The sequence below is a fragment of the Magnolia sinica genome, unplaced genomic scaffold (genome assembly GCF_029962835.1).
Source record: "Magnolia sinica isolate HGM2019 unplaced genomic scaffold, MsV1 ctg266, whole genome shotgun sequence".
Lineage (NCBI taxonomy): Eukaryota > Viridiplantae > Streptophyta > Magnoliopsida > Magnoliales > Magnoliaceae > Magnolia > Magnolia sinica.
The window spans coordinates 72,567-92,539 of record NW_026682799.1 but is presented as its reverse complement, the minus strand read 5'-3'; the positions used below and the strand labels follow the sequence as shown (position 1 = coordinate 92,539).

At 41.0% G+C, this 19,973-nt stretch overlaps 3 protein-coding genes across 6 annotated transcripts in view; all 3 read left to right on the top strand.

Annotated features, from left to right (window-relative positions):
- The window catches only part of LOC131236183 (disease resistance protein At4g27190-like), a 96,901-nt gene that overhangs the window by 7,421 nt on the left and 69,507 nt on the right, over positions 1-19,973 (top strand). The gene's annotated exons all lie outside the window — the stretch shown is intronic.
- On the top strand, positions 1,430-16,978 carry LOC131236182 (probable disease resistance protein At4g27220). The gene is made up of 8 exons (XM_058233314.1): positions 1,430-1,446; positions 1,641-2,100; positions 2,157-4,655; positions 4,936-5,021; positions 13,039-13,167; positions 14,974-15,153; positions 15,761-15,901; positions 16,335-16,978. The coding sequence occupies exons 1-3, from the start codon at positions 1,430-1,432 to the stop codon at positions 4,641-4,643; spliced, it is 2,964 nt and encodes a 987-aa protein (XP_058089297.1). The 3' UTR covers positions 4,644-4,655; positions 4,936-5,021; positions 13,039-13,167; positions 14,974-15,153; positions 15,761-15,901; positions 16,335-16,978.
- Positions 15,066-19,973, top strand: part of LOC131236185 (disease resistance protein SUMM2-like) — a 33,765-nt gene continuing 28,857 nt past the window's right edge. Inside the window, exons 1-2 of the mRNA XM_058233318.1 lie at positions 15,066-15,153; positions 15,761-15,901. Coding sequence (XP_058089301.1) covers positions 15,066-15,153; positions 15,761-15,901 — 229 coding nt within the window. The remainder of the gene's footprint in view (positions 15,154-15,760; positions 15,902-19,973) is intronic.

The following is a 19,973-nucleotide window of genomic DNA, read 5'->3' as shown; positions in this document are numbered from 1 at the left end:
CACAAGCTCGCCAAATGGATGGATGGATGGTTTGGATATAACACATACCTCATGATGGGACCCACAATACTTGCTGATGTCAATACACCAGTGTGTGGTACACAATCCAATCCGCTTCCAACAATGGGATGCCGCACATGATGGACAGATTGGGTGGGATTAAAACATCACATCACAGTAGGCCCCACACGTCTATTTTGTGGAAGTGGATTGGCTAGTGTACCACACATCAGTTATATAACTGGTGTATGTACGTGTCGTGCAAAGACGAACGCTAACGCTCCTCCAGCTCCGAGTTGTACGAACGGTTCAAAGGATATCAAAGTTACATGGGCCTCACAATGATGTATTTATTATATCCACGCCGTTCATCAAATTTTCAAAATCATTTTAGAACATTAGCTGAAAAATTAATCATATCCAAATCTCAAATGGACTACACCAAAAATAGCAGCGAGATAATGATTTTCACCGTTAAAAAATTTGCAGCGCCCACCATAATGTTTATTTTCCATCTAAATTGTTAATAAGGTCACAAATAACTGTATGAAGAGGAAAAACAAATTTCATATTGATCCGAAACTTCTGTGACCCACAAAAGGGTTTCAATGGTTGAAGTTAAATCCACCACTGCTTTTTTCAGTGTGGTCCACTTTAGCATTAGATCTGTCTTATTTTTCAGCTCAAGCTTTACCACGAGCTCGCTAAATGGATGGATGGTTTGGATATAACATATACCTTATGATGGGACTTACAGTACTTATTGGCATCAATACACCAGTGTGCCGCAACGTGATGATAGATTGGGTGGGATTAAAACATCACGTCACAACGGGCGTCACACGCCTATTTTGTGGAAACGGACTGGCTAGTGCACCACACACCTGTGGGTGTAGTGACGTCAGCAAGTTATGTGGGTCCTATCATGATGTGTGTGATATATCCAAACTGGTCCATCTATTTTTCGAGCTCATATTAAGGCTTGAGATGAAAAATAAGACAGATTAAACGATTAACTGTGCCACACTAGAAAAAGCAGTGGGAGACTGAACATATGCCATTGAAACCCTTTTGGGGTTCACACAAGTTTTGAATCAATATGAAATTTGTTTTTACCCTTCATCCAGGTCTTTGTGACCTTATGAACAGATTGGATGGAAAATAAATGTTATAATGGGCCCTAAGAAATTTTTAACGGTGAAAATCATTACCTCCGCTGCTATTTGTGGTGTGGTTTAGTTGATCTTTGGATATGATTCATTTTGTTGATAGTACTCTAAAATGATCACGAAAAATGGATGAACGGTGTGGATATAAAAAATACATCATCATGGGCCCATGTAACTTTGATCTCCTTTGAACATTCGTACAACTCGGAGCTCGAGGAGCGTCAGCGCTCGTCTTCGCGCGACACGTACATACACCAGCTATGGTAGCTGATTTGTGGTACACCACGATGGAACTCACGAAGCACTGTCGCTGTTAGTAGGCAATCCGCGTCCGGTCGATCCGCTTCCCTACTTTGTACACAGCATCGAACCACTTCCGTCTCTAATTCCATTCTCTCTTTTCTTTTTCTTTTTCTTTTTTTTTTTAAAATTTAATTTAATTTAATTATTATTATTTTTTTGTTTCTACAGTTTCTCTTGCTCTCTCTCCTCAGCTCTCGGAACTGAAGTCATATTCACAAGCATTATTTCGGGCAGCACTTTCATTTCATTCCTCTGCCACCTTCAAAAACGCCATCCATCCATCCATCCGTCCGGAATGGATTTCTTGGGTCCAGTTGTGCAGATCATTCTCTTCTTCTGGGCTCCTGTTTCTCAGCAGATCGGTTATCTCAAACACCTTAATAACAATGTAGAGACATTGAAGAAGGAAACGCAAGAACTACAAGACAGGCGTGACGAAATTCAAGCGGACGTCAACCATGCTATATCAGTCGGAAAGACACGGGTTCGCCAAGCGGAGAACTGGCTTGTGGACGTCACCACTATCGAAGCTCAAGTCGATGATTTAAGAAGGGAATTCGAGCAACCTAGAACGTGCTTGAACGGTTGTTGCACCAATCACTTCTCTCGCTACAAGCTGGGCAAAAGGGTCGTTAAAAAGCTCAAAGATGTGAAAACCTCAAAGCTAAATGGGTCTTCGATAAGGCTGAGAGCCCTCGCCGGCCGCCAGTGTTGGAAATGCAACCCTCGCTGCCACGAGTACAGCAAAGCACGTCCGAGGAAACCATGGAGAAGATATGGGAATGCTTACACGACGAGGAAAATGGCATCATAGGCGTTTATGGGATGGGCGGAATAGGGAAAACCACTCTCATGAAAGCCATAAACAATAAGTTCATCGGAACTGATTACTTCAACATCGTGATTTGGGTAACTGTGTCCAAGGACCTCAACTTGGGATTAATCCAAGAGCAAATTGGAAAGAATTTGGATATCACGTTCGGCGATAACGAAGGTATGGCAGAGAAGCGGGACAGGCTGTTTACTCGGTTGAAGAATGTGAGGTATCTGATCATCTTAGATGATCTATGGGAAGCATTTAGCTTGGACCAAGTTGGAATTCCAAAGCCAGACAAGCAAAACAGACGCAAGATCGTGATAACATCCCGATCCGTCGCAGCGTGTAATGCAATGGTGGCTGATAAGTTTATTAAAGTCGGAGCTCTTACGCCTGAGGAAGCATGGAATTTGTTCTGTGAAAGATGTGGGGATGTAGTTCTGTCATCAGAGATTCGACCGGTAGCTGAGGAGGTTGCAAAGGAGTGCGGCGGATTACCACTTGCGATTAAGACAGTGGGTGGGGCCATGCGTGGCAAGGATAAAAAAGAGGTATGGAGGAATGCATTGAGGGCATTGGAAGGAGCATCACCTGAGATTCGAGGTATGGAGCGTCAAGTGTTTCTTCCTTTGAAACTTAGTTATGATAGCCTAGAAAATGAAGAGATAAAATCTTGTTTCCTGTATTGCTCATTGTTTCCGGAAGATTATGAAATACCAATAGATTGGCTAGTAAGATTCTGGGCCATGGAGGAAGGATTCATAAAAAATGTGCATAACTTCGAAGAAGCATCAAACAAGGGACATGACATCCTTGAAACAATCAAGGACGCATGCCTCTTGGAGGAATGGTTTGAAGGAGATGAAGATGTTAGGATGCATGATTTGCTCCGTGACTTGGCTATATGGATCACTTCACCATCGTCGTCCATTGAAGGCTCAAAATTCCTTGTGAAAGCCGGGGAGGGACTAGTGCAGCCACCTGAAGAGAATATGTGGAGAGGGGTTGTAAGGATTTCATTGATGCGCAACAAGATAAAGCATCTCGATATTACGCCAGATTGTCCTAACTTGATCTCCTTGTTCCTCAATGAAAACGATCAATTACGTACCATTCACAGTAATTTCTTCGAGCTCATGCCAAAACTACAGATCCTTGATCTAACTTATACTGGCATTGAATCTCTCCCGATGTCATTATTGCAATTGGTGAATCTACGTGTGCTCATTCTAAGACTCTGCAGAAATCTAGTGGAGGTGCTGCCATTGGGAAAGCTGAAGGAACTCCAAATTCTTGATCTCTCAGATTCTGGACTCAGAAACTTCCCTCAAGGCATTGAAAGCTTGGTTAAACTCAAGAGGTTGGATATATCATCGACTTCATTCACTGCAATTCCCTTCACTATGATATACGGGCTACCTAGTCTGGAGGAAGTAAGCATGTGGCATTTGAAGGAAAACGTGGACGGAGCTACTTTCGGTGAGGCTGTGAACATGAAACGCCTGAGATCTTTACGTATCAGTTTGTCCAATCTTAATGGCTTCATCGCACATGATATGTTCCATCGATGGTTTTCGGGCTTGACAAGTTTCCATGTTGAGGTTAACTCTACACCTTACGCGCCTGTTTCTGATAAGCATATAAGCATTTGTAAATGTGACAAATTCCCCTGCGGGATTGAGGGGTTGACAAAACATGCATTCTCTTTAGACTTGTTTGGAAGCAAAGGTTTAACAAGTCTTTCTAAGTTCCAAGGCGATTTAAAGAGCTTAAGAAAACTTCGAGTCATTGAATGCAGTGGAGTGGAATGCTTTATAGACTGGAGAGAGGTTGGAGATGATTCATTCCAATGTTTACAGAGTTTGCATCTCTATGATTTACCAAACTTGGAGAAGGTATTCGATGGTGGAGCGCCTCCTCCGCTGAACACAAGCCTGCAAAACCTCCTAAGTATACGGGTTCGTAATTGTGAAAAGTTAAGGAGTCTCTTCTCTTCTAGTATGGTAGAGCAACTACATCAGTTAAAGGAGCTTGACATATCGTATTGTTTTCGAATGAAAGAGATTATAGAAGGAGACAAGCTGCCCCATAATTCATTCCCAAAATTACGCATCCTAAAGTTGGATGCCTTACTAGATTTAGAAAGCATTTGTAGCCAGCGATTTATGTTTATATCTTTGGAAGAGATGGAAGTAATTTCTTGTCCAAAGTTGAAGAAGCTCTCCCTCTTCAGCTCAAGCATCCATGAAATAAAAGGAAAAATAGAAGGCAAGAGAGAATGGTGGGAAGGATTAGAGTGGGAAGACGAGAACGCCAGGTCCCTCTGCTCCACAATTTACAAAGAAGCTTCCTGAGAAGTAGAAGAGGTGAAGTAGATTTCTTTCATTAGCTCATGTTTTACATTGTGACGAATATCGACAGTATTTTTAAAATATCACGATACTTTCATGGGAAATTGATAATGCGCTATTATTATGATAATGGTGTGGGATTTTCAAAATCTTAGAATATTTTAATTTTTTCAGCTTAAATGGCAAAATTTATTACTATAAAGGAATTTCATTTATGATTTCATTTAGGCTGGTGTAATTAAAATTCTAATGATTTATTAGTTTATAGTAACTGTTTTTAATATTTTACTTTCAGGAAGATTCTTCTGAATAACATTACGATAACATCATTGAGCTCTAAAATCTCTGGAGATATTCCAGTGTCGAGAAATGGCTGAGAAGGTATATCTGTTTTAAATTTATTTTGCAGTTATTATTCTGAACACCATCTCACGTGCAGAAGCACTCGTAGCCGTTCACTTTTGCTGCAGGAGATTATGTGCGGGCCCTGCCTCACATGAGAACTGGGGGCCCACATTGTCGTATGTATTGTATATCTACGCTGTCCATCCATTTTTCAGGATCATTTTAGGATATGGTTCCGAAAATGAAGCAAATCTGTATCTTATTGGTACCACATGATAGGCAACAGTGGTGATTGACGTTAACCGTTAAAAACTTTTTATGGCTCATAGTAGCGCTCAAACATTATTAATGTTTACTTGCCATCGAAGTTGTTGTTGGAAAGGTCACAGAGACTGGATAAATGGACGCTGATTGCGTCCCCGCCCGGACGGACGCGGATTGCGTACTACCTTTCCTTTTCTCAAATCATTTTAAGGCATAGCACAAAAATGAGCAGATCCAACGCTCAAGTGTACCACAGCAAATAATAAGCTTGGTTGCATTAAAATGCACAGAGCATTAAAGGACAGTTGCATTAAATGCAAGAGTCATCTATGGTGTGGTCCATTTGACCGTTGTATCTGCTTCATTTTTGTTTGGATGCCTTAAAATAATCTGAGAAAAGGGATATATGGCTTGGATGTACAGATACATTACGATGGGCCAGCCCACAGAACTGCCCGTTCGGAGCTAGTGACGGGCGGGGTCAGTACGCAATCTCAAGAGGACTACATTACAGGAAACAATGTTGAGTTTTGGATCAAGCTGATATATGTCTTTTCTCTTCATCTGGGCCTCTATGACCTAATCAACAGTTTGGACGTCAAATAAACAGTATAGTGGGCCTTAGGAGGATTTTAGTGGTGGATATCCAATCACTATTGTTTTCATGTGTTGTGGTTTACCTGAGATTTATATCCCTCTCATCTTTGGAATCAAGCCATAAAATGATCTATAAAAATGGATAAACGGAATGGATGAAACACATACATCATGGTAGGGCCCACAAAGCACCAACCATCAGCCACGGAGCTGGTGGCAGGGGGAGTAGCCAATCCGTTTCCCCCGGACAGGGACGGGGATTTCCGGTGAAAGCCCTTCGCAGGAAGTTCTGGTTATGTACATCAGAAACGGATTGGCTACTCCCCCGACACTAGCCAATGGCCGGTAGTCAGTGCTATGTGGGCCCCACCATGATGTATGTGTTTCATCCATGCTGTCCATCCATTTTTAAAGATCATTTTACGATATGAATCTAAAAATTAGGTATATATAAATCTCAAGTGGACCACAATACAGTAAACAGTGTTGAATGAGGATCGATCATTAAAAACATTTTAGGGGCCATAAAAGTTTTAGATCGAGATGATCTTTGCTTTTTCTCTTCATCTGGGCCTGTATGACCTAATCAACAGATTGGATGTCAAATAAACAGTATAGTGGACCTTAGGAGGATTTTAATGGTGGATATCCAATCACTATTGTTTTCATGTGGTGTGTTCCACCTGAGATTTATATCCTTCTTGTTTTTTGTAGCAAGCAATAAAATGATATTTAAAAGTGGATGAACGAAATGGATGAAACACATACATCGTGGCGGGGCCCACAGAGCACTAAACATCAGCCACAGAGCTGGTGGCAACAGGAGTAGCCGCTGCTACAACTATATAGTTGTTGTAGGTATGTGTCGTGCGAAGACGAGCACCGACACTCCTCGAGCTCCGAGTTGTACGAATGGTTCAAAGGAGATCTATATCTACACCGTTCATCTATTTTTAGAGATCATTTTAGAGTATGATCCAAAAAATAATCATATCCAAAGAACATCGTGACCACACCACAAATAGCAGCAGAGATAATGATTTTCACCATTAAATAATTCGTAGGCCCACCACAATGTTTATTTTCCATCCAATATGTTCATAAGGTCACAAAGACCCGAATGAAGAGGAAAAACAAATTTCATATTGTTCCAAAACTTCTCTGACCCCAAAAAGGGTTTCAATGGTAGATGTTCAATCCCTCATGGCTTTTTGCAGTGTGGTCCACTTGATAGTTAGATCTGTCTTATTTTTCGTCTCGAGACTTAAGAAGAGCTCGAAAAATGGATGGACGGTTTGGATATAACACATACCTCATGATCAGACCCATAGAACTTGCTGACGACAATACAGCACCTATATAGCTGGTGTGAGGTACACCAGCCAATCCGCTGCCCACCCATACAGTATTGGGGGCCTTACACAAAACCTTAGGATCTAGCCTCCCGAAACAAACCAAAATTATGGGATAATAAAGCAATGAAATAAATCAAAGCATCAATCACACACCACACAAGAAATTTTTACGTGGAAAACCCTCAAAGAGGTAAAAACCACGGGACCTCGTCCATATTAACAATCCACTATGAAGTAGAACGTTACAACCTTCGTCACTCACGCAGGAGTGGATAAACAATAAGAGAAACAAAAGAAAAAATGGAGAGATCTCACCGATTACGAGGACATAGAAGCGCTGAGATATAAACTGCACAGTAGAGAACCTCCACGAGCATAACCTCCCTTCTATAAGCTTCCTCCCTCTCTTTCCCTCTCTTTCTCACAACTTTGAAAGCCCTCTTGTGTTTTTCAAGTCTTTCTCATACCCTAGAAAAACCCTAGGGACCCCTTTTTATAGTTTTAGGAAACTTCTTTCCGCATCTAAGTTGAGAAAGGACTTGCGACACGAAATCCACGCAAAATCGCGGACCAAATCTGCATAACCTCTACTGGTCGAACCGAGTCCACGACCAATCGAGAGCCACCTACAACCAGTCGTGGACCACCTACGACCGGTCGAGTACCCTGGAGAATAATTACTCAAAGTCGCTGGACTTTAAGTCGTGGTAGGACTCGAACCCATAACTGGTTGAGCGCCACCCACGACTGATCATGCACTACCCACGACTGATCATGCACTACCCACGACCGATAGAGCAGCGCGGTGAACCACTCCGGATTTTACACCCTCTGCTCCATCTCTCCTCTGATATGAGGAGGAAAACTCACTCAAATCTCCCCCTTTCCGACTCAGGAGGGATGCACCTTCTTCAAGCCAGCCAGGTTTCTACAAACCTCAAACTTGCCCTTGAGCAAAGCCTTAATCATCATGTCTGATCCATTATCGTCCGTGTGGACCTTCTCAAGCTGTAACACCTTCTGTTCCAAAGTATCTCTGATCTAGTGATACCGAATCTCTATGTGCTTCAACTTAGAATGCTGACTTGGATTCTTGCTCAAGTGTATAACACTCTGACTATCATAATAGACCACGTGCTCCTCCTGCTTCAGGCTAAGTTCCTATAGGAACCTCTTCATCCAAAACATCTCTTTACATGCCTCTGTGACTGCAATGTACTCGGCTTCTGTCATCGACATTGCTACAACCTTCTATAGCTTGCTCTGTCAAGAAACCGCTCTCCCTGCAAACGTGAACATGAACCCTGATGTAGACTTCCTGGAGTCTATGTCACCTGCCATATCTACATCTGTGTAGCCCTCTAACACAGGTTTACCGTCACCATAGTATATGCTCAACCTGGATGGGCCTCTTAGATACTGCAGTATCCATTTCACCGTTCCCAATGCTATTTGCCAGGATTGGCAAGATACCGGCTGACAACACCAACCGCATATGCTATGTCTGGGCGTGTACACACCATAGCATACATCAAACTTCCTATAGCTGACGCGTTGGGTATCTTCTGCATCTCTTCCACCTCTGCCTTCGTTTTGGGACACTGTCTGTCGCTCAATCTGAAGTGACCATCCAATGGAGTACTGACCAGCTTCGCTGCATTCATATTGAACCGCTTTAAGACTTTCTCAATATACCGCTTTTGTGACAGTCAAAGCTTTCTGCTGCTTCTGTCATGGGTTATCTCCATTCCTAGGATCTGTCTAGCCGGGCCCAAGTCTTTCATTGCAAAGGACTTGCCCAACTCCTGGTTCAGCTTGTCGATCTTCTTGATGTCTTTTCCCATTATGAGCATGTCATCAACGTATAATAGCAGAACTAAGAAATCACTATCTGAGAACTTGTACGTGAACACACAGTGGTCCGACTCCGTTCTGTCATACCCATGCTGTAACATGAACGAGTCAAACTCTTGTACCATTGCCGTGGAGCTTGTTTCAGCCCGTATAAGCTCTTCCTCAGCCTACACACCATATGCTCCTTGCCCTTGACTTCGAACCTCTCTGGTTGGTGCATGTAGATCTCTTCTTTCAGGTCACCATATAGGATGGCAGTTTTAACATCTAACTACACTATCGCCAGATCCATGCTAGCCGCCATCCCAAGCAACACCCATATGGATGTCATCTTCACCACTGGTGAGAATATTGTTCTGAAGTCTATGCCTTTCCTCTGACCAAAACATTTCACCACAAGTCTGGCCTTAAACCTCGTCTGTGAATTCTTCTGCTCAACCTTCTTTCTGAACACCCACTTATTGCTCAAAGCTTTCGTGCCCTTAGCCAATTTCACCATATCATATGTGTGGTTTTTATGCAAGAATTTCATCTCCTCTTGCATAGCTTTCAATCACTCCCCCTTATGCTCGTCGGCTAAGGCCTCAGAATAATCTTCTGGCTTTCCCCCATCAGTCAACATAATGTACTCATGCGGCGAGTACCTCTTGGATGGTTGTCTGTCTCTAGATGACCTCCTCACCTGTGGCTCAACAGGTGGATCAAGTGGAGGTTGCTCCCCTGGTCCATCTTCTAAAGGAACTCCCTCGTCCTCTACACCTCGCTGTACTCCCCCGTCATCAGGCATCACGGGAGGAATAATCGGATCCATGTCCTCTAGCTCACCTGAACTAGGCTGGTTCTTTTCTGGCTTACCAATGTCTTCTATACACTGACCTTTAAAGAAAACCACCTCTCTACTCCTGACGAGCTTCCTCTTGGTCGAATCCCACAATCTGTAACCGAACTTTTCATCATCATACCCTAAGAATACACACTGTCTGATCTTTATATCGAGCTTGAACCTCTCGTCCTTCGGTACGTGAATGAATGCCCTACATCCAAACACCCTAAGATGACTGTACGATGGATCCTGTCCAGTCCACACCTTCTCAGGTACTTCTCCATTTAACGGGACTAATGGAGACCTGTTTATCAAATACACCGCCGTGTGCATTGCTTCTCCCCAGAACGTCTTGGGCAATTTTGCATGGGATAACATGCATCTGATTCTCTCAACAATGGTGCGATTCATTCGCTCAACTATACCATTATGCTGGGGGGTCTCGGGGACCGTCTGTTTATGCCATATACCCAGGGACTTACAATACTCATGGAAGTCACCAATGTATTCACCACTATTGTCAGTGCAGATGCACTTCAATGATCTACTTGTCTCTCTCGACCATAGTATGAAACAATTTAAACACACTAAAGACCTTGTCCTTGGATTTCAAAGCATAAACTCAAACCCTCCTAGATGCATCATCTATAAAAGTAACAAAATACAATGCCCCACCTAAGATTTTTCTCCTCATAGGACCACAAACATCAAAATAAACCAAATCTAATGCATGTACTTTATTAACATGAGAAGCAGATTTACTGAATGAAACTCTATGTTGTTTCCCTGATAAATAATCAAGACAGGCTTTAAGAGGCATACCTGTCACGTCTGGAAAGAGCTGTTTCCTCGCTAGTAGCTAAAGCCCTTTTTCACTCATGTGACCTAGACACCTGTGCCACATGTCAATAGCTGAATCTTCCACTGTGTACAACCCATCCTTGCATATACTGATACTTGTCTTGTAAAGGGTGCAACACTTCTTTCCTCTGGCTGCAATCAACGAACCCTTGATGAGCTTCCAGCGCCCACCAGCAAACCGGCTTTCATAACCATCATCATCCAACCTTCCTGTCGACATTAAGTTGAGGCGAAGGTCTGTGATATGTCTCACATCCCTGAGAACCAATATGCAGCCCACATCAGTTTTCACACAAATATGACCGACTCCCACGATCTTCGATACGCCAGAATTTTCCATCCTCACGGTCCCATAGTCCCCTGACTTGTAGCTTGTGAAGAAGTCCCTGCGTGGAGTCGCATGAAAAGAAGCTCCTGAGTCAATCACATAGTCAATGTCTTAGCTCGTATCCGTGAGACATACATCATGATCTGCTGAAAGAATAATAACAACGTCGCCATCTGAAGCGACCACAGTGGAATCTGATTCATCTTCTTTCCCTTTTCCTTTCTTGTCGTTCTTAGCTTTACGACATTCATGCTTATAGTGGCCCTTCTTGCCACAATTCCAGCATTCAACATCTTTTTTGTTATTCGACTTGCCTCTTGATTTATCTCGGGCATTCCTGCCTTTCCTGTTCTTTCCTCTCCCCCTTTCCTGTGTCACAAGGGCCTCTTACTGAGTACACCCCTGAGACTTTCTCCTTATCTCTTCATTAAAGAGACAACTGGTTACCTGTTCCATGGATATCTTTTCGTCTGGTGCAGAGTTACTTAGAGACATCATCAATGTCTCCCAACTGTCAGGTAATGAACTAAGCAATAGCAAAGCCTATAATTCATCATCCAGGACCATCTTCATAGAGGAGAGTTGGTTCACTATATTACTGACCTCATTCATGTGCTCGCCCACAGAACCACCATCCTTGAACTTGAGATTCACAAGTCGCCTTATCAGAAAAATCTTATTATCGGCTGTCTTCCTCTCATACAGCCCTTCTAATTTCAGTCATAGGCTAGCGGCTGAAGTTTCCATAAACACATGGTGGAACACAAAATCATCCAGCCATTGTCTAATAAACCCCGCCGCCTTTCGGTCCATCTTCTTCCAATCATCATCAGACATATCCTTGGATTTTGCTGATATGCCTAAAATTGGATAATATAGGTCCTTGCAATAAAGCAAGTCCTCCATCTTAGCTTTCCATATGTTCCAGTTAGAACCATTGATGCTGATCATCCTTGATGAGCCACCTTCCATAATTCAAAATCGATTCTACTCGTTCAATGAACTTAGCTCTGATACCACTTTGTTGGGGGCATTGCGCAAAACCTTATGATCTAGCATCCCGAAACAAACCAAAATTATGGGATAATAAAGCAATGAAATAAATCAAAGCATCAATCACACACCACACAAGAGATTTTTACGTGGAAAACCCTCAAAGATGTAAAAACCACGGGATCTCGTCCAAATCAACAATCCACTATGAAGTAAAACGTTACAACCTTCGTCACTCATGTAGAAGTGGATAAATAATAAGAGAAACAAAAGGAAAAACGGAGAGATCTCACCGATTACAAGTACATAGAAGCGCTGAGATATAAACCGTACAGTAGATAACCTCCATGAGCATAACCTCCCTTCTATAAGTTTCCTCTCTCTCTCTTTTCCTCTCTTTCTCACACCTTTGAAAGCCCTCTTGTGTTTTTCAAGTCTTTCTCATACCTTAGAAAATCCTAGGGACCCCTTTTTATAGTTTTAGGAAACTCCTTTCCGCATCTCAGTTGCGAAAGGACTTACGACATGAAATCTACACAAAATCGTGAAACGAATCTGCATAACCTCGACTGGTCGAACCGAGTCCACAACCGGTCGAGAGCCACCTAAGACCGGTCGTGGACCACCTACGACCAGTCGAGCACCCTGGAGAATAATTACTCAAAGCCGTTGGAAATTGAGTCGTGGCAGGACTCGAACCCACGACTGGTCGAGCAGCGCGGTGAACCACTCCAAATTTTGCACCCGCAGCTCCATCTCTCCTCTGATCTGAGGAGGAAAACCCCATCATACAGCTCCCTACTTTTCCCAGATCAGGTGTTTGTCGCCAACGCCCACTCCCAGCGGTGGTGTTTTGATGTGTTGGGTGCTGTTTTCATTCCTTTTGCCTCCTTCATTTTAGGGCATGAACCCAAAAATGATGCTGATGCAGATTGTTGGCTTTTGGGCTATGGACAACATAAGTATTATCTTTGACAGTGAGAGGTTTTTGGAGTGGAAGAGAGGATGTGAAGTAGAGATTTCCTAATTTAGAAAGTGATTTTGTTGGTTTTGGTATGGATGGAGAGCTCCAATGCAAGCCTTCTCCTTGTAGAATAAACTACGAAGGTCAATTTTGTCTCTTGTTTTCTTTTTTCACTTCTCTTCATGTATTAATCTGTTTGCTAGGTTTCTCTTAGCATAGCTTTAATAATAAATTATATATGCTTGTTTAGATTAGCTAGAAATGCTTGGGAGTGTATTCTTCCCTCAATTCCTTTGTTCTTATGAGGTTATTGCGAGAGCTTGACAGCCAATTCTATGGAAGAAGTCTTTGGCTAGACATATAGATTCTATTCACAGGATAAGGTTCCATTTAACAAGTAGTTCTGATATGTATGTGCACTAATACAAAACTCCTCATAAAGAAATTGGAAACTCTACCCGATCCATGGTGCTGGTTGTTAAAGGGCACCACAAGGCTTTGTATCCTGTTGACTTCTTCCATGCTTCAAATTTCCATACATTTTATAAGGAAAAAATGACAGTCATAACCTTTGTTTTTAAACCCGGAATGTATCAGACAGTTGAAACGGATTAATAGCAATGCAGCAGCTATTCAGCAAATGCCAAGAGCATTACCAACAGCATGTGATAACAGATTTAATGGGGAAGCATCATCATCAGATCTATTTTAGAGCATAAACCTGCGAACAAAGTGCTTAGAAGCTACTACAATGATTTAGGAGATTTGGAGCAGTTACAGGCCTGTTTTGGGGAGGGGGATCTCAGAGAAACAGAGTTTGGAGCTATTTCTAATTTTCTTTCTCCTGATCGAGCATGTGCTCAAGCAGATGGTATATGCCCTTGGTTTGTTTGACTATGACTTGTCCTAGCTTGAGGCTGTTTCAGAGTGTGTTTGGTTGCAATGTGGAATTAACTCATAATATTCTAGCAACTCTATAAGAGTAGAAGCATGGAAATGATTGAATTGTAGTTACCTCACCTTGCACCATATTGAGAGATTGGCCTCCAAATCACAATGACATTCCTTTCAAGCCAAAAGGAATTGTAACCGCAATTTGTGTGCTAGTTCCTCGTTATAAATTCTAAGAGACATCGCCAATTTTTGTTGTTTCCTCTTGGCAAAAATAAATTTTCACAATTCAGTTCAACTATGTGTCCATCTCAGCCCATGACAGAGGAATAGAAATATGATATGCGCATGTTGGTGTGTATAGGTTTTACAGAAATCAAATAAAGAAGACCCCCTCTGTATGAAGCCTATAGAAGGGAGACAACTCCATTATATAACTTGTAGAGAATATTATAAAGCCTCTAGCATGGAGAGAACTCCTTTTCTAACTTATAGCGTTCATCGTTGAGTCTTTGTCTCTTATTAGTGGCAAATACTAAGCTGTTGTGTCCAAATAAGGTGTCCAACTTGTAGCTGCTAAGTGATTTATATAAATAGAATTTAGTAGCTATGAGTCGAGCATTTGATTAGGTTGATAGCTCTTGCTATTTGCAGGCAAGCTTTAGACCTCTCTAACAACCTCATTCATGATGATCAGAGGTTGAGACCTGTATTAGGCTATTTTGCGCTTGTGTAAGTACAGTATGACAGGAAACATGCTACTAAGTTTAGAAAGATAACCCTTTACTCTAGGACTCTATTTTCTTTTTTATTTGTTATACATAAGTATTCGCTAGCAGCTCTCATGGTGATTATTAACATCTAGTTCAATAGCGTATCGTGCTTCTCCTTTATCTTTTAACTAATGTAGCTATATGCCTATTTACTGGGCAACTGAAGTTCTCTCTTTGTCGGTACCTTTTCCAGTTAAGTTCTGATTAGATGTTAATATTGTTTCTCAATGAGCACTCAATAACATCCCTTTCTTTTTTACTATTTCGTATATCTTTTGTTTACAGGAACCAGTGTGGCATCTAAGTTTTTACGTGCTAATGGAATTAATATTTTCAAATTACGAGAGGAAACTGTCTATTTACTTGGAAAATAGGACATGTACTGTTTCAGTCCTGAGCATTCACCCTTGACTGAACTAGTTCAAAGGACATCCAATTGGACTCTAGATGAGAAGATAAAATCAGGTAATTTTGAAATTATTTTCTCCTCACTTTCTTGTGCTAATTGTAGCTTTAATAGCTTTAAGGACATGATTTCTCAAGTTTGTTTGCTAGGAGGAAATGAATTTAGCATCTTGAGTTTTGTTTGCTTGGAGGATTGAATTTGACATTTTGGGTTTTGTTTTTAGGAGAATTTTGAGGATGCTTGTATGATAAAGATGGGACTTTGGTGATTTAGTGGGGTGAGATTTCATGTTTCTGCATGTGGGTTTTGTTCTCAAGAAGATTTTGAATGGAAAAAAAAAGGGTGGGAATTTTGAATCTTTGAATTGGTGCTGAAATGGTGGTCTGATTAGAGTGGAATTTCAGTCTTTTTTTTTTCTTTTGCAACTGAGTGGTTTTTTATTGGGTTTTTAAATGAAGAAGCTGAAAAGCTCTTCTTTTTTGCTTTATTTCTCATGAAAATGGTGGTTCTGGTGTGAGAATTTTAGGTGGGAGGTTTTCTTGTTGTGTTGAAATTGTTTCTCATTTGGCTTTTACTTTTGTGTTTGCATTGGTTTTGTGTATGAAATTTCATGTGGAAATTACTGGCTTTTGGGTTATGGTGGTTTTGGTATATTATCTTTGACAGTGAGAAGAGGGTTAGAGATTTTCAGAGTGGAAGAAAGGATGGAAAGGAGAGATTTCCCGTTTTGGGAACTAACTTTGCTGGATTTGGTATGGATGGAAAGCTCCAACACAAACCTTTTTGCTTCTGTCATAAACTATGAAGGTCAGTTGGGTTCTCTTATTTTTATTTTTTATTTTTAACTCCCTTCCCTTCACGCATCATCTGTTTGCTAGGATCGTCTTGACACAGGTTTAATGGTAAATTATATATGCTTGTTTGGATTGGCTTGAAATGATGAGGAGTTTGTTCTTTTGAGGTTTCTATGAGAGTTTGAAAGCCAATTGCATGGACAAAATCCATTGCTAGACATAAAGATTTTCTTCACCGGCCATAAGGTTCCATTTAACAACTGGCTCTGATGTGTATGTGCACCAATTAGGACCTCGACCCAATCCATTGTGCTAGTTGTTAAAGGGCACTACAAGGCTCTGTATGGATTTTCCTGTTGACTTCTTCCATGTGCTAAATTTGTAAAAAAAATTATAAGAAAAAAAAAATGATTGTCATAACCTTTGTTTTTAAACCCAGAAATCAGAATGTATCAGACAGTCAAACTGGATTGAAAGCAATGTAACAGCTATTCAGCAAATGCAAAGAGCATTACCAGGAGCATTTTGTAACAGATTTGGTCGTCATCATCAGCTCTATTTTAGAACTTGGAGAACCTGCAAATGAAGTGCTTGAAAGCCACAGTGTATTACAAGATCAGTTACAGGCCTCTCAAATTTGTTCTCAGGTACCTGAATCACTGGATGTAAAATGCAGTGCATCTTCAACCATAAAAGTTGGGAGTATGAAACAAATCCATGAATTTGTTAAATATTCAAACTTTAGCAGTCAAAGGAACAAAGAAAGAGAGCATTCAGAAAGGAATGCATGTAGCCAACTGATACTTCTGTTAAGGAGACATCTGATACTTCAGAGAAAGGAATGCCTGCACCAGTAATGAAAGAGATCAGCTTGAGTGCTTGACTATGGATGAACCTCAAATGATACCAAAGATACTGCATTAAAGTTCATACATGTATTTACTTTTGTGGATTTTCTTTTACTCTTTTTTTGGTAGGAAGTGAGGTAAAGGGAAGTATTTTAGCATGGGTGTGATGACAGTTTGAATTGTTGTTATGTATATCCAAGTATAATATAATGACTGTTTGAAATGTGTATCAATTTCATATTCCCTGCATATCAACTATCACACCCTGCAAGAGTACCCAAGATTTTCTCTTAATACGCCAGACACAGTACGATCGAGAAATTGTTGATACATAAAATTTTCAGCATTGCATTCATAGGTGCATATACATTGTGATGAAATTTTCATTCAAAATCTAGCTTTGTCAATCTTCATTGTTGCAGCAAGGTGAAGGGAATTTAGATTAACACAACAACATGTATTCTGAAGCTTATTTGATTTTTTTTTTTTTTTTTTTGGTGAAAATCAAAGAGAGTTTAGTATAATGTGTTGCCGACATCTTGGTAGTACAACAGATGTGGTCGATGACTTGCTAACTTGCACTTAGTCCTGTTAAGTCTGTAAAGGTGGCCTATTCATGTTTCTCTGCTGGGAAAAGACAGCTGATATCTAAAGCTGAGAAAACTGTCACTGGCTGCATCTCACAACACCCATTATAAATGCCGTCATTGTCATGCAGCTTGGTTGCCGCTCATGTTTCTCTCAGTGAATTCAATTTGCTTTATCACTCTCCCATTGCCATTCAAATTCTTCAAATGCCCAGTCTTCTCACCAGGTCTCTTCTCCAAGTTTTGAGACCGAAATTTTGTTCTAATCAATAAAATTATAAGCGTCCCCATCCCCCCCTGTCTCTCTCTCTTAGCGTCTCCTTCCCTCTCTCTCTGCTCTGGCAAGGTAAGCAAGCCCGATCCCTCGTTCGTTTTTCTTTTTTATTTTTTCCTCTCCTTCATTTTTTAACTTCTGCGTAAGTGCGGAACGGGGCTGTTTGGCGAGGCCGTTTCGGATGCCAAACTGCGGGGCCAACAGTGATGAGCCTTAGAGAATTTACTCGGTACGTAGTTTGCTTCCATTAATAAGGTAACAAAGACTTGGACGAAGATACCAAGCAAATATCATCTTGATCCAAAAGCTTTGGTGCCCACGAGAAGTTTTTAATGGTCAATTACTACTATTTCCAATACTATGATCCACATGAGATTCAAGTATTCTTATTTTTTGTATCATGTTCTGAAATGAGTTTTCAACATAGATGAATGATGTGGATATAAGAAGAATACATAACAATGGGCTTCATAATTTAGGATTCCACACACCTCAATGGATCCATTTAAGTTTGACTAGCAACGTTAGCCAATAACTATATCACTACTAGTTGGTGCTTTGTGGGAATACTCGCTCAACTCAACTAGACTCAACTCAAAAAAGCTCGATTCAACTTGGTTCGAAACTAAGTTCGAGCTAAGTCGAGCTAATTTTTGGAGCTAGAAAAAATTTCGAGCCGAGTTCAAGCTTATCCAAGCTCGAATTAACTCGAATTGAACCTCAACTCGAATTGAATTCGAATCGAACCGGTTTGGTGACTTGTTTATTTTGATATTAATGTTGCTCACCAAGTGTTTGATGAAATGACTCAATGAAGTGTCGGTTGGTGGCGAGGAAGGTATTATGGATATGAAACAAATACCATTGTATCTTAATTTTGATGTTGCCTACTGAGTGTTGAATGAAATACCTGTAAATTGCTGATGTGTTTTACATACTGTGAGAAATTGAAGATGCACTCCATATGTTTGAGAAAATGCCTCACAGGCTCGAACTCGACTCGAACTGGCCCGAACTGCTGACCGAACCGAGCCAAGATAGCCAGTTAGGCTCGAGGACTGAGTCGAGCTGTGCCAAGCTCAACTCAATTCGACTCTTGTATAGTTCTAATAGGCATACCCAACCTACACTATAGTAACTTAAAAGATAAAGTCAAGTTCACTTTCCACCGAGCTTCAAGAGGCTTAAATTTTAAGCTCAAGTCCTAGTAATTCACCCCAAGCTCAGCTCAAAGCATATCTGGACTAAAGTCAAATGGGTCCCTAGTCCATTGACAACCCTAACTTTTAAGACCTAAACACTTTGCATTCAAAGCCACTTGTGAGAAATCATTAGTGGGTCAGCCCACACAAGTTTCCTTCCGTAATTCTTTTTATACTTTATTTTTAAGGATTATCTTTCAATATTAAGAAAATCAAATTTAAATTTAATGTTAAATTTTGATTTTTATTTTGTTTGAATGAGAAAGCAATATTTGATGAGATGAATGTATCCTTTCCTTCTCCGAACTTCTAGATCTCTCACTCTATAAAAAGAGGATCCTTTGTGCTATTCAGGTACTTAAAATGATTCCTTAAAAGAAAAGAATAGAGAATTTCATATATCCATTGTCCATTTATTCCATCCTTAAATGATCTAAGTTATTGATCATAATCTAAGGTTATCTTACCCATAGAATCAGAGATGTGATCATATGGGTATATTTTGTGGGGCCACCTATTCAGGTTGTCTTTCAATATTATCATTTCAATTAGTTAATGAAAAGAAGGTTTCTGTTATGGGTAAAAATAGATTGACTAGGATAACTTAAGACAGGAGAGCAACTTCCCTCGAGAAATCTACTAAGACATGGTTCACTTGCCCTCGTGGATGAGTTGGGGTCAACCAATTTTAACTACGACAAGCCAAGACCACTATCTGTCTGACCCCGAGCTCAATCTCCACCCCAGTGCACTTAAGCACAGGGACGAGCTCAGCACAAGTTCAAGGTTGGGCTTGGTCTTATACCCCGACCTAAGTAACCGACCACTCACCAAAGAAGACAGGTCGGCATATCCCACTAGGGGCGTACACGAACCAAGCCAGCTCGATTGGCTCACTCGACTCAACTCGAAAAAGCTCACCTCAACTCAGATTGAGGTTGAGTTTAAATCGAGTTGAGCTGATTTTTGGAGCTCGAAAACGAGTTCGAGCCAAGTTCGAGCTTGCCCTAGCTCGACTCGACTCGGATCGAATCCGGCTCGACTCGGTTTGAATTGGCTCAACTTGGTGCAGGGTATATATACCCTTAAAAAAAAAAAAAAAAAAAACTCCCTCCCTTATCTACACGGCTGCCCGCACGAACCCTAATCAGCTAACCCATTTGGCCATTTTCCT

What these genes read in the sequence shown, in the direction of transcription:
- LOC131236182 (XM_058233314.1), top strand. An exon ending in GCTACAAGCTGGGCAAAAGG is followed by an intron (nt 2,101 to 2,156) that starts GTCGTTAAAAAG and finishes GTCTTCGATAAG; the next exon opens with GCTGAGAGCCCTCGCCGGCC.